The 17,665-nt window shown below is 42.9% G+C and overlaps 1 protein-coding gene across 2 annotated transcripts in view; it reads left to right on the top strand.

Annotated features, from left to right (window-relative positions):
- sema3b (sema domain, immunoglobulin domain (Ig), short basic domain, secreted, (semaphorin) 3B) overlaps positions 1–12,724 on the top strand; it is a 53,119-nt gene extending 40,395 nt beyond the window's left edge. For both annotated transcript variants that reach the window (XM_078093233.1, XM_040193643.2), the window contains exons 5-18: positions 2,539–2,658; positions 3,060–3,153; positions 3,258–3,377; positions 3,505–3,647; positions 3,766–3,880; positions 5,140–5,209; positions 5,609–5,753; positions 6,398–6,617; positions 6,712–6,803; positions 6,944–6,985; positions 7,331–7,488; positions 7,595–7,650; positions 8,743–8,882; positions 9,250–12,724. In XM_078093233.1, the coding sequence (XP_077949359.1) occupies positions 2,539–2,658; positions 3,060–3,153; positions 3,258–3,377; positions 3,505–3,647; positions 3,766–3,880; positions 5,140–5,209; positions 5,609–5,753; positions 6,398–6,617; positions 6,712–6,803; positions 6,944–6,985; positions 7,331–7,488; positions 7,595–7,650; positions 8,743–8,882; positions 9,250–9,762 (2,028 nt within the window). In that variant the 3' untranslated portion in view covers positions 9,763–12,724. The remainder of the gene's footprint in view (positions 1–2,538; positions 2,659–3,059; positions 3,154–3,257; positions 3,378–3,504; positions 3,648–3,765; positions 3,881–5,139; positions 5,210–5,608; positions 5,754–6,397; positions 6,618–6,711; positions 6,804–6,943; positions 6,986–7,330; positions 7,489–7,594; positions 7,651–8,742; positions 8,883–9,249) is intronic.
- The last annotated feature ends 4,941 nt before the right edge of the window (positions 12,725–17,665 follow it).

Raw genomic sequence — 17,665 nt, 5'->3', positions numbered from 1 at the left:
AATACATCAAAAGAACAAAACTCAAGACATGTGGGGAACTTCCATTTTCTAAGTGTGAAAATCCTCACAATATTTAGCAGCTGACCTCTCCGTTTAACTATAAATCAATAGGTGACGTAATGCTTGAATGGAAGCCTGGCTAATGTGAGAGGGAGGGAGCCGATAGTGGCTGAAATAATAAATAGATAGATTGGGTTAATCATTTCTAGAAGGGAATGGATAGTGGAATAAAAGGAAAAAAGACATCCACTGAGGAACAATACAGCTTTATTAAACACGAGGGCGAGGACATAAAGCTCAGGCTGCAGTGAGGTCAGTGCCTGCATTTTGCTCACAGTCTCAACTAATGAGTCCGTGGTGGGTCAAAGGTCATCCAGTGAACCCTGTCACACCCACTCAGACGCACACACACACACACACACACACTGAGGATGCGTGATGTCTGGCATAATTCACCTCCCTTGTCCACCTACTTCCTTTCTGATCTTTTCAAGGTCTTTCAAGCGTCTTCTTACCTTTTCTTCTCCTCCTTCTTGTCGCATCAAAGAAGTTACTTTGTCAAACCAGTGGTGCGCTGACTCCTTCACCTTCCTCCGCCCCCCCCCAACACAGACGAACACACACAATGGGAGTGAGGTGGAGCACGACAAGTCTTCTACAGACACACACACACACATTGGGCATCTTGGCAAGAGGGTTGATTGAAACGTGGCACGAGGAGGCCGCCGAGGTGTGTTGGTTCACATCCGCGTCGCGCCGGGTGGAGGCAAAGGTGGAGAGTGTGTACCTCTTGCTTTCAAAATGGAAACAGAGGACTCCTGTGTTTGTCAACAGCTTTAATCGGCCCGTCGATTGGTTGAACGCCTTCACGTGGTCACACGTGGAAACGTGTATGCATACATCACACACACCAACCACTCAGACTCTCACCCCGAGTGGTTTTCAAAGGCTGAAAAGCCGGCCTTTGTTCTAAACCACTGAGGTGAGTGTGTGTAGGTGTGTGTGTGTGTGTGTGTGTGTGAGTGTTTCCAGGCCTAATGAGCCATAATTCCGCTTGCTGCCGCTTTCACAAACCGGCCTGTCCGTCACCCTCAGGTGACGCTTACAGAGACTGAACAAATTCCCAATGAATGGCAGCTGATTAAAGAAGAGAGTCGAGATAACACAAGATGGAGAAATGCTCCATCGTAGGAAAACATTATGCATTATTATTATAACATTATTATCTAGAGAATGTATTTGGATTGAAAGAAAAAAAATATTTAAGAGTCTCCAGACTTTGGAAGCAGGGCAACTATTAATTGACAGTCCGATTCATGTATTTATGAACCTCTTCTCCAGTCGGTCCCGGGGGTTCAACAGTGTCGGTAACTTGATCCACTTTCGTCTCCACAATGGGAGACGAACGGGAGACGTCAGAGCCAGCGTTTCTTAACAGCAAGACATTTATCAGTATACAGTTTTTTTCCAGTTTGCCATTTCCAAGACAGATGTTCAAAAGCATTACATGAGCTCATTGCGTCTCGCCAATGTGAGGGACATCCTGATTATCACGTATCGATCTTCTCTTAAAGGGTAAAAACAGGTCGATGTCATCTATGTCTGTTGTGCTGATCAGTGCCGTTGCCAGAGACGTTAGTGCACCGTAAATATCTCCAGCTGACTCCTGAGATCCAGCTTACTGTAATCTGATCCCCAGATGTGGTCAATAACCTGCTCTCCATGATATGAAGAGGAGGGATCAGACACAAAAAAGGATACTGAAAGTTGAATACGTGGAGGATTAAAGAGGAAGCGATAAACAATATTTTAACCAATCTATTCAGAATTCATCAAATGCTCTCTTCACATCATACATCAAACACATTTGAAATAATAAGTGTACTAACATTAGTATTTTACGTCACGGGGTATGATTCATTAGCCTATACAAACTTTACTACAGTAGCCAGGTTTGTCGATGCAGAATTGTCTGTGTGTTAAACAATATCCAGTTAACCAGTAACATACATCTTGTGTAGTTCACGGTTTCAGGCACTTTTTTTCATACCTTTGACTGTTGTGTGAGTTGAAATGGAGCTTTGTATGTACAGACACACACACAGATTGTATGTGTGTGCAGCGAGAACACAGAGGCTGTCACAACAGTGTGTCGGAGGCGGAGTTTGGGACTCAGTGTTGTCACAGGCAGCGAGGGTGAGATGAGCTATGTGAGGAATGTTCATCACTAAGCCTAAAAAAAAGAGCCAGAGTTTTGTAAGTTGTTCTAGTGTTTGGGTTTCTTTTCTTTCGTGGTCATGGTATCATGATTTAATACTAAAATGAGCTGCAGTTAACTGTATATTGCACTTCCTTGGTGTTTTTCATTTTTGTTTGAGTGAACTAATGTGGCATTTTGACATGTTGTATAAATTGTACAATTTTTGCCATTTAGATTTATGTCAAAGGGTAAAGCAGTATTTACACAATGGACCTCCTGCGTGTATCTAAAGCCCCCGAGCAGCATAATCCAAAACTGTATTCATGTTTGTGTTGCAGTCCGACTGTGTGAACTATGTGAAGATTGTGCACCACTTCAACCGCACCCATCTCTACGCCTGTGGAACCGGGGCCTTCCACCCCACCTGTGCCTTCGTGGAGGTGGGACACAGGATGGAGGTGAGAAAAACAACACACTGACTTGGATACTTGAAAATTCCAGTATTATAGTTGTTATTGTTGCTTATTTAATTACATAATACCATCTAGTCAATGGAAACAATTTCTCAAACAACATTTGCTTCTGCCAACCCCCCCTTTAAGTGACAAGTCAACCCCAAATGTCAGGACCTCAAAAACGAAATGCATGTTCAAAAAGATATTATGTTCACATCCAACATTTAAAATGGCTCATGCTTGGAAAGCTTAGCATAGCAAAATGTACAACAAGCGGAAATCTACACTGACACTCAATTCCCAATATTTCAACCCCCAAATCATGTGTGATTTTGACAAAAGGTAACAAAATGTAGATGTAATATCACTTTAAAACATCCCTCCATGTCCTCTCGCTCCATCAGGACCACGTGTTCAGGATTGACCCCTCCAAGGTCGAGGATGGGAAAGGGAAGAGTCCGTATGATCCTCGCCACAACGCTGCATCTGTCCTCGTCGGTAACTAACGCAACAAAGCACATTAATATCAGCTGGTTACCCATTTACTAGAAAACCCAGCCGAACCGAGCCGGTTATGATGGACGATTCATTCCGTCTCCTAGGTGATGAGCTGTATGCAGGCGTGGCCACAGACTTAATGGGACGGGACTTTACCATCTTCAGAAGCCTGGGGAAACGCCCCTCCATCCGCACAGAGCAGCATGACTCCCGCTGGCTCAATGGTCTGTGTGTGTCTGTGTGTGTGTTTTAATGATGAAGTAATCACTTCCCTTTTCAGTTGACTTCATTTCATGTCATAACAACTTGATGGAGAAACTGACATTGTTTGTGTCTGTTTTCCTCGACCAGAACCGAAGTTTGTTGGTTCCTTTTGGGTCCCAGAAAGTGAAAACCTGGACGATGACAAGGTTTTCTTCTTCTTCCGTGAGACGGCGGTTGAGGCCCAGGGGCTGGGAAAGTCCACCTACTCCCGCATCGGACAACTCTGCAGGGTGAGACGGATATTTCATCGACCAAGTCTAGCAGTCTAACACACCACAGTAAAGACTGTCACTTAATTCTTACAGATAATCTGTTAAAACAACTGCTTTTTCTTTTGTCTTGAATAAGAACGACATGGGCGGTCAGCGAAGTCTGGTGAACAAGTGGACGACATTCCTCAAAACCCGTCTCATCTGCTCGGTGCCCGGAGCCGACGGCAGCGACACGTACTTTGATGAGCTGCGTAAGTTCACATACACCCATTTGTTACTTAATCAACTTGTTAATGGGTACAATGTTGTCAAACGCAGCATGGTGTCGTAGCAATCGGTGCGTGAAGTGAAGTTAAAGTCCTCATGTGTGGATTTTGGGGATTGCAGAAAGAAGCCTGCATGTAGGAACTCAACTGCAGTAACAGAAGGGTTGAACCTGTCTAGGTTGTTAGTTGCAAGAAGCTAAATAAATAGATGATGTTTAGACAGATTTCCCAGCATTCTGTTCAGTTGACAGAAGCATAAATAAACTCAAGGAAAAGTTTAGAAATGAAGTAGGCTATTTGAACTCAAATGAGGCGTTGAGCCATTCTTGCCCACATTCCTGCTGACTTAGAGATATTAAGAGTTTGAGGCCGTTGGCACAAAGCTTAAGAGAAAGTTGCAGACTCATACCTGGTGAGTTTGTGGATGACAAAAGGCCATAATATGTTTTCATTAGGCGAAATCCAGAAGTCAACAGTTTTCCCTTCGCTAACTCTGTTCATGTAAATGTCCAATCAAAGCGTAGCGACTGCATCGGGCAGGACCGGCTCATCGATCTCTGGATCCGTTGACGTGCTGAGTATTGTCTGAGCAGTGTAAAGAGGGTGGTGTATGGAATGTTTGCATTTCAATATATAAGGACTTCCAATGGGAAGTTGCAGGATGATACACAAACATCTCACAAAGACAAACACAGAATCTCCAGTCATGTTGTTTGCACACCAGTAGGTTTTTAATCTACCTTTTTGAACAATCCTCGGGCCTTAATATGACGTCTTGGTGCTTATGTTGTTACGCAGTGAAAGCTGAACTAAGTGGAAGAATTCGTCATGACCCATTAGGCTCAGTCTGAGTCCGTCACATTGCCTCGTGTGAACAATGAGACTCTTATCTCTAGTGTTTCTTACCAAAGGACCTCCCTGTAAAAACAGCAAAACTTCAAATTCTAAAACTTTTTTAACTACAACATTGTATGACACATACGCCAGGTCTTGGAGATGCATATCATTTTGTAAAACACTATTCTATACTATTCATTCAACCACACTCAATCTTGATGACAACTAGAAAAAATCCACTGCTCGAGGCAGCGGGGAATTTGGTTCCATGTTATGACAGATATTTGCGAAATACCTGTTTAAAGTAAATATTGCCAAGGGCCTTTGCTTATCTTTCTCTTAACCTTTGACCTCTTGACTACCACCACCTGACCTGTGTGTGCGTGCGTGTGTGTGTGTGTCCTCAGGCGATGTCTTCCTGCTGCAGACGAGGGACAGAAAGAACCCTCTAGTCTACACAGTCTTCTCTACTTCCAGGTCAGAGTCCATTCACATTGCGTGTGTTTGTGCAAAAGAGAGAAAGAAAGAGAGGCAGACAGGTCTGTGTGTGTGTGTGTGTGTGTTCAGGACTTGTGGGGACATTAGTCTGATTACACATTCACAGTGTCGGTACGCGTGACAAAATCTACACCTGAGCATCATGAATCATTAAATCCTTTGGTGAAGACTTGGTTTAATGTTAGCGTAAGGAGAGGTTTCACCTTAAAATGTAGCTCGATGTAAGGTCAAGGGTTAGGTTTAGGCTGGTGATGATTACCGTTAGGGTTTTGGGTAATTCTCGAGTTAATGAACGTAAGTCGATGTAATGTCCCCAAAAGTCATGTTTGTGCGTGTGTAATGGATGTTTCTAACCCAGCGCCCCCTGTTCCCCAGTAGCAGTGTATTTAAAGGCTCAGCAGTGTGTCTCTACTCCATGAACGACATCCGGAGGGCCTTCCTGGGGCCCTTTGCTCACAAGGAGGGGCCCAACTACCAGTGGGTCCCCTTCCAGGGAAAAGTCCCCTATCCACGACCAGGAATGGTATGTCGACATGTCCTCCTTTCCGTTAAAGGTCTTAAACTGTAAAAATACAAGGTTGGACAGATTTTAATACAAACTCATATAATATCCTTGTGAAATGTCTTAGCAGCACTTATTTTACAGTATTAGACATAATTCAATCCCAAAGCTCTTCACAGCCATCTCAATCAGTACGTTCTCATTAAGGCTCTTACGTTCCACCAGCTTGCCAGCAGAGCGTCAGAAGAATTTGTTATGCAAAGCTTCAGCTGTTACAGCCTCAGCAGAACAATCCCCATTGTATGACCGCAGAATAGTAATTGCACTTGGCCTACAGTAAACCTGCTCTCACGCCATCATCAACTCACTGGGTTGTACAATTAGCGGAAATCATCAGAATAACAGATCCAGTTTTGACAAAATTAATCAAAACTGCATAGAAAGTAGATTCAGCGTGCATGAATCAGATCAAAGGTTTTTCCACTTTATTTACTAGCGCTCCTCCTTTGCACACCGTCAAAAAGTAAGAAAACTGCATGATACCAGAGTGTAGGTTGGTATGCTCAGAGTGGGACCTGAGGAGGAGATGATATCTCACACCTTTGAGACCCGTCCCAACATAACACCTCTCTGGTAACAAACTTTTTTTCATTGCCCTCCCACAGTGTCCCAGCAAAACATTTGGCAGTTTTGAGTCCACAAAGGGTTTCCCAGACGACGTGATCCAGTTTGCACGTCACCACCCTCTGATGTACAACCCGGTCTACCCAATGAGCAGACGGCCCGTCTTTGTCAGAACTAACGTGGATTACAGCTTCACCCAGATCGCCGTGGACAGAGTCAACGCAGCCGATGGACAATACGACGTCATGTTTATCGGCACAGGTGAATAACTAACAGCAGTTTTTACTTTAAACGTGAAAATAAAGACATGCTGTGGTGTGAGGTGTGATTTGATGAAATGCATCTTGCATTTCAGACAAAGGGACAGTACTAAAGGTGATCAATGTCCCCAAGGAGAGCTGGAACAACATGGAGGAACTCCTACTGGAAGAGCTTGAAGTCTTCAAAGTGAGAAAACTATGATGAAGCTAATTGGTTGTTAAGCTGCATATTGAGAGCATCTTAAAACACCTCTTTTTAATTATGCAAGTGTATTCATTTTCTGTGTCGCATAGTAGTTCATTTACTGTATCTTGTGTGTTCTAAAGGATGCCTCATCTATTATCGACATGCAGATCTCCTCAAAACGGGTATGTTTGTTTTAAACTCAACATGATTGAAGTTAGGTGGATCTAAGGCCGTTTTTCGGTCCCAGGCAGCACCTGGACATGGGAATGATGGGATGAGCCTTTAGCAGTTGACATTCAGGTACAGCGTCCCAGAGTCTAGTAACAGTATCTGAGTGTGCTTCCGTCGTTTGCTTTGGTGACTGTATGAGTTACTACAGGTTAGTTAACTATGGAAAGTTCCTGCTACGGGCTGCAGTGAATTTATGCTTAACCACAACAAAAACAACAATGACGCAAGAACGGGAGTTCGAATCCGTGTGTCCTTGTGAATCCTCAAATGTGTCCCTCCCCTCGGTGTCCCCACAGCAACAGCTGTATTTGGGCTCGGACACGAGCATCGCCCAGGTTCCCCTCCACCGCTGCAGCGTGTACGGGAAGGCCTGCGCCGAGTGCTGCCTGGCCAGAGACCCCTACTGCGCCTGGGACGGAACGTCCTGCACCCGCTACCTGCCAAACACCAAGAGGTCTGTGTCACACAAACGTCATCCAACATTTTAACCAGGAAAAACATCCTTTGCACGAATGTAAATTCCTAATGTCGTAGTAATTTGTAATGAACTCCATTTACAGACGTTTCCGCCGTCAGGACGTGAGAAACGGAGACCCCAACACCTTGTGCTCTGGAGGTATTTATCAAAGACTGTTGTCTTTTGTCTTGTTGTTTAATCTGATACAAACACAACGGCCCTGCAGCTGTTACCAGTCATTTTTAGATTAGTGAGGACATTCAAAAATCAAGCTTTACCCCCATCCTGCTCTGACTCGGAGGCTCTTGGCATCTGACATCTCAGTGTGAGACAGACAAAAAATCAAACCGTCCTTTGCCCTTCACTCTGTGGTGACCTCTGTCCTCTCACACCACAATACCAGCATTCTGCTATCGTCTGGTTTTCTACCACATAACTGAATCAGGCAAACCGTTCAAACTCTGTAAGCTCTTGGGTGATACAACGACATCATGTGGCAGGCAAGCCGTTGGTGGAAAACAAACTACGGTCAGGGTAATTGTCTCTGATCCTTCGGGGGAAAGGCGCTCTCACCAGAGCTCAGTTCAGTTTCATCATTTGTTACATGCTGGTCGTTGGAAACAGAATTCTTCATATTCTGACCCAATCAGGGTCTTAATGCTTCGATATATTATTGTAAATCTTTCTTCGGATTTCACGCTCCTACTCTGACTTGTGGCTTAGGTGGATATTTTGGGTGCAGACACGGATCCTTTGTCATTGCTAAAACTCACCACTCATTTTGACAACATGGGTTGATAAGTACTACCAGAACCAGAAGAGTCTTTGTTTGGTGTCGCCAAAAATTGTGTTCAGATATTCACAATTGTTCTGCAGGATGCAGAGTGAGTGAGAAGAACTTTCCTATCAACAGCCAACTGAGGCTTCAATGAATCAAGTTCAACTAAGATTAGTTATAACACCTATGTTGAACTAAGAACTACTGTGGTGTACATCTTTATTAATATTTGAAACAAATTCCATGACATTAGACTTAACATTAGCTGAAGGTGTCATATTATCTTTCCCAGGTCTGACCTACTCTGGTCTTTCCTTCCCTGTATGGCCTTTTCCATTTTTCAGCGTCTTATCTGTCCTGTCCTGCCCTCTTCTGGCTTTTTAATCCTTGACTGGTCCTGGATCGTTAAAGGTGAGCAGAGCCCTCGGTTACGATAGATCTCCTCACGCCCTTGTCTCTGCTGCCCCCTGCAGACCACCATAAGCACCGCGTGGCAGAGAGGAAGCTGTATGGAGTTGAGGGAAGCAGCACTTTCTTGGAGTGTATCCCAAAATCCCTTCAGGCCAGAGTCACCTGGACTTTCCAGAAACATCCACAGAACCCGCGTGAAGAGGTGAGAGGGATGGCAGAGGTGTTACAACTAAGATTTCTGACGGGAGCATTGACTACACAGACAAAAGGTTTTACACGACTGCATATATTTCACAATATGTATACATGTATTATGAGTAATCTTTATGTTTTGTCCTACATGACGTTGTTGTCAAGACTTGCCATTTAAATTTGTATTCTTGTTGTTGACAATAAACTGCAACGGCTACAACAAAATCCTTTTAGCTTTTTTCAGTCAAATGCCAACATAGACGGATCAGCATTTAGATCTATTCTGCTCTTCAGCAGTTAATGTGTGATTTAAAATGGCTTTTAAATGGCATAAAGTTCCGCTCCAACATGTTGCTGAAGTGGTTTCTTTTTTCCAGCTGCGTCTGGATGACCGCATCCTGCTGACAGACAGAGGCCTCCTGATTCGACGCGTGCTGAAGAGAGACGTGGGCGTCTACCAGTGCCATGCCATGGAACACGGCTTCACCCAAACATTACTGGGCATCACCTTGGAAATTGTACCTTCAACCTCCTCCTCGGCCTCCAATCTACCCTCTGACGCCCCCGTCCGACTGGACCCCCGCAGCGGAGCTGGGCCCCCAATGACCAATCAAAAGCTCTGGTATCGGGACTTCATGCAGCTGGTGGACCACCCTAACCTGAGCACCGTCGACCAGATTTGTGAGCAGGTCTGGGCACGAAAGAATGCCGGCAGTGAGCAAGGAGATAAGCCCTTCCCTGCTCCGGGGAAGGACGGCCCTCACGCCGGCCCCGCTGTCCGCCCACCTAACAAGAAGTGGAAGCACTTCCAGGAGATGAGAAAGGGGAGGAACCGCCGGACCCACGACGGGAAGCCGAATCCTCGGGCGCCTCGCAGCGCAGGGGAGTAACAACGTCAAGAAAGACATGGAGGGGAAAAGAATGACTAATGGAAGGAAGAAAAGAGGAAAAATTATACAGAGAGAGAGAGAGAGAGACTGAGAGATCAAGAACTCCTGGAGGCGTTCACACATACAGACACAACCACGTACAGAAGAACACATGCAGACACACACACACACACACACAGTACCTCCTCTATTGTGTATAGATATCCATGGATGCCCCCACTATTTGGTACCCAAATCTCTGGTCCTCGTCCCACTGGCCAGCTCCTGCATGTGTTGCCTTACAGCCCAAATTCATTCTGCACGATCGCTTTACACTGTTCCACCAGCGTAGTCAAGGTTACATGCAGGTACGTGGGAGTGAACCCACCTGTACCTGCGGGAAATAGACCTTTACTCACCTGTCTTCCCTGCTGCCGCTGACTATATAAGGAGAGTTAGTTGACACCACAGAAACCCCAATCTTTAGCTGCCGTCTACATAGTGTTATATGTGGGTAGTAACTACTAATAGTAGTATGAACATCTGAGCTTTGGATTGCACCGCTCTGAAAAAAAACAGCCCCCCAGTGAGGGATAAACTCTGCTCACGACTTTCCTTGCCTAAAGATTTCGTAACGACGTAGAAAATGGTGTGTGTCAACGAGGGAATGGAGAAACTGGAATATACTGGAAATGAATGGTCTCTAACTGGAAACAAATTTGAATGCAACTATTTACGTGCAAAAGCGTTCGGACACACAAACACTTTAAAACGTTGTTACTATAGGAACAGATTAATTGGTGCTCCTGTTGCACATATAAAAACTCACGTTTCACATGTTTGTGTGTGCAGAAACAGTCACGGAGGAGGTGCAGATGTCAGCAGTGTGGATTAGCCTGTGGAACAAATCAGCATGTGGCAAAACTGGTTATATTATATAGTTGTTTGTTTTTGTGGTTTCCTTGGGCACATTGAGGCATGTAGCAGCAAAATAAATCACACAATACAATGCAATTATGGTTAGAGAGCGGTCGATTGTGGCAAGATATAATTATATTGCTTTACTGGTCTAAAAGATATTCCAGGTTGTGAGGGAAGGATGAGATGTTTACAGTAAACAGAAAAGGCAGAAGCACAAATATTGAAATCTGTAAAAGCAAATAAAGCCCAAACATACCTGGATTACTTCTAGACACCTTGTAACATCTTTCACAGACACAAGAGCTTTGATATGATCTAAACCGTACTCTAAAAGGAGCTATTTATTGTTTTTGTTTCTGGCTGTGTTTAATGTTTTGTGCATTAACATGAAAGATAAATCACAAACAAGGTGGTTTGGGTGACACGATGAGGAGGTAGAGGGAAGCTGACTCTGACAAGACAACCCATGTTTCTGGGCTACAGGACGATATATATAAAATATTAGCATGTTATTTATGAGTTAAACTATGATTTTGTCTTGTATTTTAAGCGGTACTTCAACTTCTCGCTCTTTTACATTGTTCTTGCATATGTTTGTGAAGAATAGGTATATTCACAATGATATGAGATGAATTCCTCATTCAACACGGCAACATGTACAGAAGGCTGTTCTCTGCTTCCCAGAATGCATTTCAACCTCCCTCAACAACAAAACTTCCATCTGACTTCAAACACTGTTAGAATCACTTCTCAGTGCAACAGTCACTAATAACATGGCCTTCTGCGGATTAAAGATGTCATCTTTTCCCTATGGACAGTTAGTATGATCCTTCTCTCTGTGTATTATCTGTAAAGAAAGCTTTTTGTTGCTCGTCTGTGTTAAAGTGTAGTATGTGCCGGCCTCCTCAGTGTCCATTCTGTGTACAGCCTCGGGCGAGGAGCCGACCTTTGGTACCATACTTTATAACACCATAGTCTGAAAGAAAACAACTGGCCATGTTGGACGGAAGATGAATTTGTGTTGTTGCGTTCATGACTCTCTATGATGAATTCAGAAGTCTGGTGGTACGGTGTTCAGCATGCTGCAATCGGTGAAAGTCCGCGACAACAGCGGCATCACAAATTAGGTCCGCGAGTTCATTCTAGATGTATGCATTCATTGTCGTTGTTATTTATGTACCTTCTTTATAGAGATGTAATTAACTCTTTAAACTGAACTGAACTGACTGGCTCCTGTAAAAGAGACACTCTGCACTTTGACACCACATCCAGGATTTACCGCAAAAGGATGTGGCTGCTTTTCTGCATTTAAACCGTAGAATGAATTTAAGTTGTAGGCTACTATTGATTAACTAAAATTAGATTATTAGTTGCGTACTGCTTTTCCACGGTTGTGATGTCAAATTAGCTTGGGTGTCTCTTTTCAGCAGTTGTTTTGTGCTCTTTTGAAATTGCATGACCAATTCTGGTGGCTGGCGCGTTTGACAATGTGGCAAGAAAGAGCAGCAGAAAGAAAGCACAATGCTAAATATTATTATCATTCCTTTGTATTTATGTGCAAAGCTAAGCTGATATGTTGTGGTGGATTTTTTTATTTGTATTATACATTTACACGTGTTGTTCGTGTCTGCTGAAAAAGGACTAGTCCTCAAAAAATAATTGGCCACTACAGCTGATGGTGAGAAAAAAAAAGAAGCTACATCCTTTGTTGTTCACATGCCCTCCAATCAACACTCCTGTTGTATCCCATGTCATGTGACGCACCCCTGCAAGACAGCTCACAAGAAGAGGCGTATGTGTGCACGTGTGTGTGAGAGGAAGAGAGAAATGTGTGCTTGTGTTTTTATGCGTGTGAGCTTTGGGGAAAGCAGATCTCTGTATATAGAGGCAAAGGGAACAGTAGTGTGTGTATCTGTGTACAGAAGTCTAAAGTTGAAAGTTCAAAGGTCGAAGGCCAAAGTTAACGTGGTGCACTGTAATACTCCCAGAGGTCTTTGTGAAATGTCATGTCAGATTGTTTTTGATTAACACAATAAAATGATGCAGTTACTTTAAAATCAAATTGCTGATTTCTTTTTGTAAGACAGTGTGGGAAAAATAATAACAGCATAGCAGTTTAATTATAGTAACGACTCACAGCCGTTACTATAATCAAACTGCTGGAACTGCTGGAATGATTGACACTGGCAAAGGTGAGTGAAAAATTATAAATTATAGGTAGGCCTGTTGATATTAATAATAATATTAATAATAATTGTGTGCAGCACTTAATAAAGGTCTAATAAATAGGCCTATAAAATAAATAAATAAATAAAAAAAACATTGAAATTATAATGTAACATGTATTGTATATGTATGTATAACATGAATAATAGAACAACTAGCCAGCTCTTATAACTTGACCTCCAGGTGAGCATGTTCAGTAAACATTTTTTAGGTCAAGGTGAAAATGAAATGAGCAGTAGGCTCAAAACTAAAGCACAACCATAATACAGAATAATGGGAAACAAAATCAGTAGTATATGTAGGTGAGCTGGATTTGCACTTGTTGTATCTCCTCTCCTCACTTCAGGGGCCCTTCTGGAGCCCTGGCATGGAGGGATGACCGATTGAACACAAGAAGCACCATATTCAGGGTTCATACACATTTTAACCAATACTTTTCCATGACTTTTCGTCAAATTTCCACGCCTATTTTGATTAATATGTGCGAGGGAAAGAAAGCAAGACAGCGCTTAGTTTGGAGACGGTGAAAGCTCCGAAGAGAGTGAGTGCGGCGCACGCGACCGTCTCTCTCTCTGCTAACTTGCAGCTCTGCTACAGTAGCAGATCACTTTAACGTTACATGCCGGGCACATCGTCTCTAAACAGTCCGCTCACAGTGAAGTCCTGCATTGGTCACCTAGTTTGGTGACCAATGCTTAATATGATCTTGATTTCCAGTGGATTCTGCCAGGTTCTGCAGTTCCACAATTTCAGTCTCCAGATCTCTCATAGATCTGGTGATGTCACGTGTGACATTTAGAGTGTACTGCTGACAGAGCTGCTTTATCTCTATTTCCCCCCGATCCCAGCACTGTTTCAAAGAGGTAAAACTATGCTTTGTTTCTTTAAAACTGTTCCAAAACGTGCATCTTCTAAGAAAGACGTGTTAAAATGCCAGTATGCACTTTTCAACCTCACATTTTGGATAAAAACATCGCACAGAACCAGAGCACGGTCAGTGAACCCGGCAGGCAGTATGCTGCACTTTTTAAAGATGTTGAAGTGATGTTTAAAACAATAAAACCTAAAATTAAATTCCCTCTGGAATGAGCCCACATGTACTGCTCTTTGTGAAGGCCCGTGAGGTTCCTGGTGGTTCCTATCTTTTTCGTCATCCTCTGTACAGTTAAAATCCCCTCCTGGAAACAAGAAAACCTCCACCTTCACTCTGTTCAGCACACTGCTTAAAACGTTTAAAAAGACTGAACCTCGTTCAGGCCCAGCGACAGGTGCATACAAGTTTACAAAGACAAAATTAAAGCGTTCAAGTTTTGCCCTCACCACCAGCAGCCTGCCCTCCACCTTGTACTCCACCTCTAGAGCCTCCGGGGCCCATCTTTTGGAAAACAGGATCCCCACCCCCCCACTGGTGGTGCTCTTGTGGCTCCACCTCGCCCCCCCCTTCTCTCTTCCCTTTGCCTTCCTCACTTTCATTAGCTGGTGGAGTAGGGACCTCTTTACAGAGTCTCTGGCTTCATTCATATTCAGTGTGCATACGTTTAACAGACTCATAGTTAAATAAATTAAAACCAACAAACAAAACTTTGCCTTTGACTTGAAGAGGATCTGTGTGATCTTAATATTCGTCATCCCCATCACCATTGTCAATTTCCTTGTTTATTTTTTAAACTATCTTTAATGTAAAGTTATTAATGACAATGTGAGGATTTGTTGCATTTTATGCTTTTAGTTTCTGCCAATATGAGATTTCAAGAATGAAAAAATAAGTGAATTGAGAGACAATCACTAGAGCGTTTTAACAGGAGTTCATATATCTACTTTATTCTACTTTCTAGTCCTGAATTCTTAATAATTGCATTCTTGTTTTTGCCACATGGTGGCAGCTACTGTGTAACAGACCCTGAAATCTAGATGTTCTTGTTTGCTGAACTCTTCACCATTATGCAAAAAGTTGACAATAATTCATCTTAAAACAAAACAGAAGAAAACACACCAGGAAGCTCTTTTAAGTTGAAGGTGACAGTTCGGACAACGACAGTGACCGATCTCATCTCATTTCTGCCCCTTATCACCTGCTGCACTAAAGATGCACTAAACATTCACAAGAAACACAGTAACCAGTAAAGCAAAATATGCTCCTAGTTCTTTCCTCAAAACATAGACATTCATCCCACGCGGGTTATAGTAAAGTATTTTTCTCTTTAGTTTGGACTCTGTGTCATGCTTCAGTTTGTTTGTCCCTTTTTCAAGTCATGCACATGTGAGCTGTTGTTAAATAAAAAGCATTCACATATGTTAAGTACTCAGTGACGCATAAACACACACACGAGTCATGAACAAAAAATGTAATTCTGTTCTTATAACTCTAACTGTGGCGACCCAGTGGCCTCAATTTTCATTACACGTGTGTGCGAGTGAGAGAGCGAATGAGTGAGTGAGTGAGGTTCTTCAATGTGTGTGTTACCTTGTTTTTGTATGCTGATTTTACTGGTTACCTTTTGCCATTAATGTGTGTCCATGTGTCATTGTACTTTGTGAGGACATTTTGCAAAGTAATGGACAATACTTGAATTCCAGCTTCGAAAAGCAGTTTAGACTGTTTAGACTGTGACAGGAGATTTATACATCCAGAGAGAACACAACAGGATACAGGGGACAGAGAGGCACGGCAGCCACAGTACACACAAACGGACACACACAATGACTTTTAGCACATTTGGCATCAGGACACCTTGTCCAACATCCGTTGTGTAGTTTTTACATTTCCACATAAAGATGGCAGTCAGAATGGCTCAATGGATCAATACAGTTCTCAGTGAGCTCATGAAATTACCTTCATTCCAAAGAAATAACTTTGACATGAAACTATAAGACACAGCTCTGTTGTCTGTTGGAGTGTTTTGCTAAAAAACTGGTAGGTACCTCAGTGCACTGAGCATGACCAGTATTAAATGTGCTTTTAGAGATTTGCAAGTTTAAATCTCCATTGTTTGATGGAGCCAATAAAAACTCACGAGACAACAAGTCTTTTTGGCCCATTTCTCTCAGCAGCTACTGTAAAGTATGCTTTCTTCACAAAAAGGCATCTTTTTCCATTTCCAGTTCCATTTACGGTGTGTATCCCTTTGATTGCATCCCTGTCGTCTACAAGGTACAAGCTGTATGATGCAGTTTCAATGAATCATTAAAAAACAAACTTTTTTTAACAATGAGGTGGATAAATATATATATAATATGATTATGATGGGTAGAGCTCCCCCTCCCTCTACCTGTTTGGCCACACCACTTTAATTAGTGACAGGTGAGGCCAGATTACTTCCTGGTTTGAATGTAGGGTTTGCCCCAGGTTCCCGGAGCTCCACACTTGTCTCGGGAACGACTACAGCTGGTCTGGGCGCAGGACTGGGCGCTGAAGGGGACTAGTCGTAGAGCTCCCACCCAATCTGTGCAATCTCCAGGTGTGTCTGTTTTTGTAGTAGAGCGGGGGTTTTGGGGGGTTTTGTTTGGATATGTAGTGATGGCAAAGTGAAGCTTTCCAGCCAATTGTATTGGAAAAAGGTTCATTCATTCAATGCATCGCAAACTCTATGATGACCTCTGCTGTTGAAAACTTGTAGTGCAAATGTTTTGAATAGCCTACCAGTATATTTTGGCCCAATCTCTGATTATAAAAAGATGAACCAATAAATCATCTAATAAATAAATGTATTCCTATATGAATAAAACTATTGTTTTTCAGGTTTGTGTCCTTGTTTGTGTATTTCAATTCTCTGTACATTGGAAAGAAGTGGAACAAACACTTATCTATGTCTTTCTGCACCTTTGTGCATGTATGTTTGTGATCATACTAGCAGAAGAATTATTAGAAGATATATATATGACTTATATGTAAGCAATATAATTTAAAATACCAGCAAGTGTTTCCTACTGCATGTGCAGTTCATGGCAGTCATAGGGACTTTTGTGAATTGTTTGAATGTGGGAAGTGATTTGCAGAGGAAAGGTCAGTGGGGCAGTGATTGTGCTTTTGGACAGGTTTCTTATGACAGGATATTGAGGTGTTTGTGGACACATGGGATGGGGCTTGAAATTATTATTGATTTTTATTGAGAAACACATTTTTCTCCACAGTATTGGGGTTGAGTCGGTTTCTTAGATACTGTTTCTCCAGCTTTAGAAAAACCGCGCTCACGCGGCACGATGAGGCAGGAATGCTCATAAGATTACGTGCTAATACAAATAGATGTGGGTACACATGTTTGTGTTTGACCCAATATTTTAGCGGGTTTGGTTGAGCCAAATATCGGGTGGTCTCCACAATAAAAATAAACATCCATAATTACACAATACAAATGACAGACTTTGCCTGCCTATTGCTAACCTTGTTAGAGGAAATCAAATTGAAGTGCTGCCACATCTCGGAGCGACCTCTCTTTGCCACAGGTTCCATTGTAAATTTGCTCTTTGCTACAACTACTACAACAACAACACTGAATTTGACTGTATCAAACCGACAAGCCCGAACCCTTTTTCCAGCCCATTTCAATCAAATCGAAGCGGTCACTGATGACATATTTCGACACAAGCTGCAAAGCAGGAGGGTCGGAGGTAACAACACTATGGATATGCTCCGTAGCGGTGCCGTGATGTTCGGTGGAGTTTTGTAAGTTGTGTGTGACATGTGCTTCTTCTTTTTCTGTGGCAGGAACGGGGAAGTGATGTCGGCTTTCGGTGATGTCTGAGTTCCATCCACTGCTGTTTTCGCCCCCTTTTGTAA

The sequence above is a fragment of the Gasterosteus aculeatus genome, chromosome 2 (genome assembly GCF_964276395.1).
Source record: "Gasterosteus aculeatus chromosome 2, fGasAcu3.hap1.1, whole genome shotgun sequence".
Lineage (NCBI taxonomy): Eukaryota > Metazoa > Chordata > Actinopteri > Perciformes > Gasterosteidae > Gasterosteus > Gasterosteus aculeatus.
This window is presented reverse-complemented; position numbering and strand designations above follow the sequence as displayed.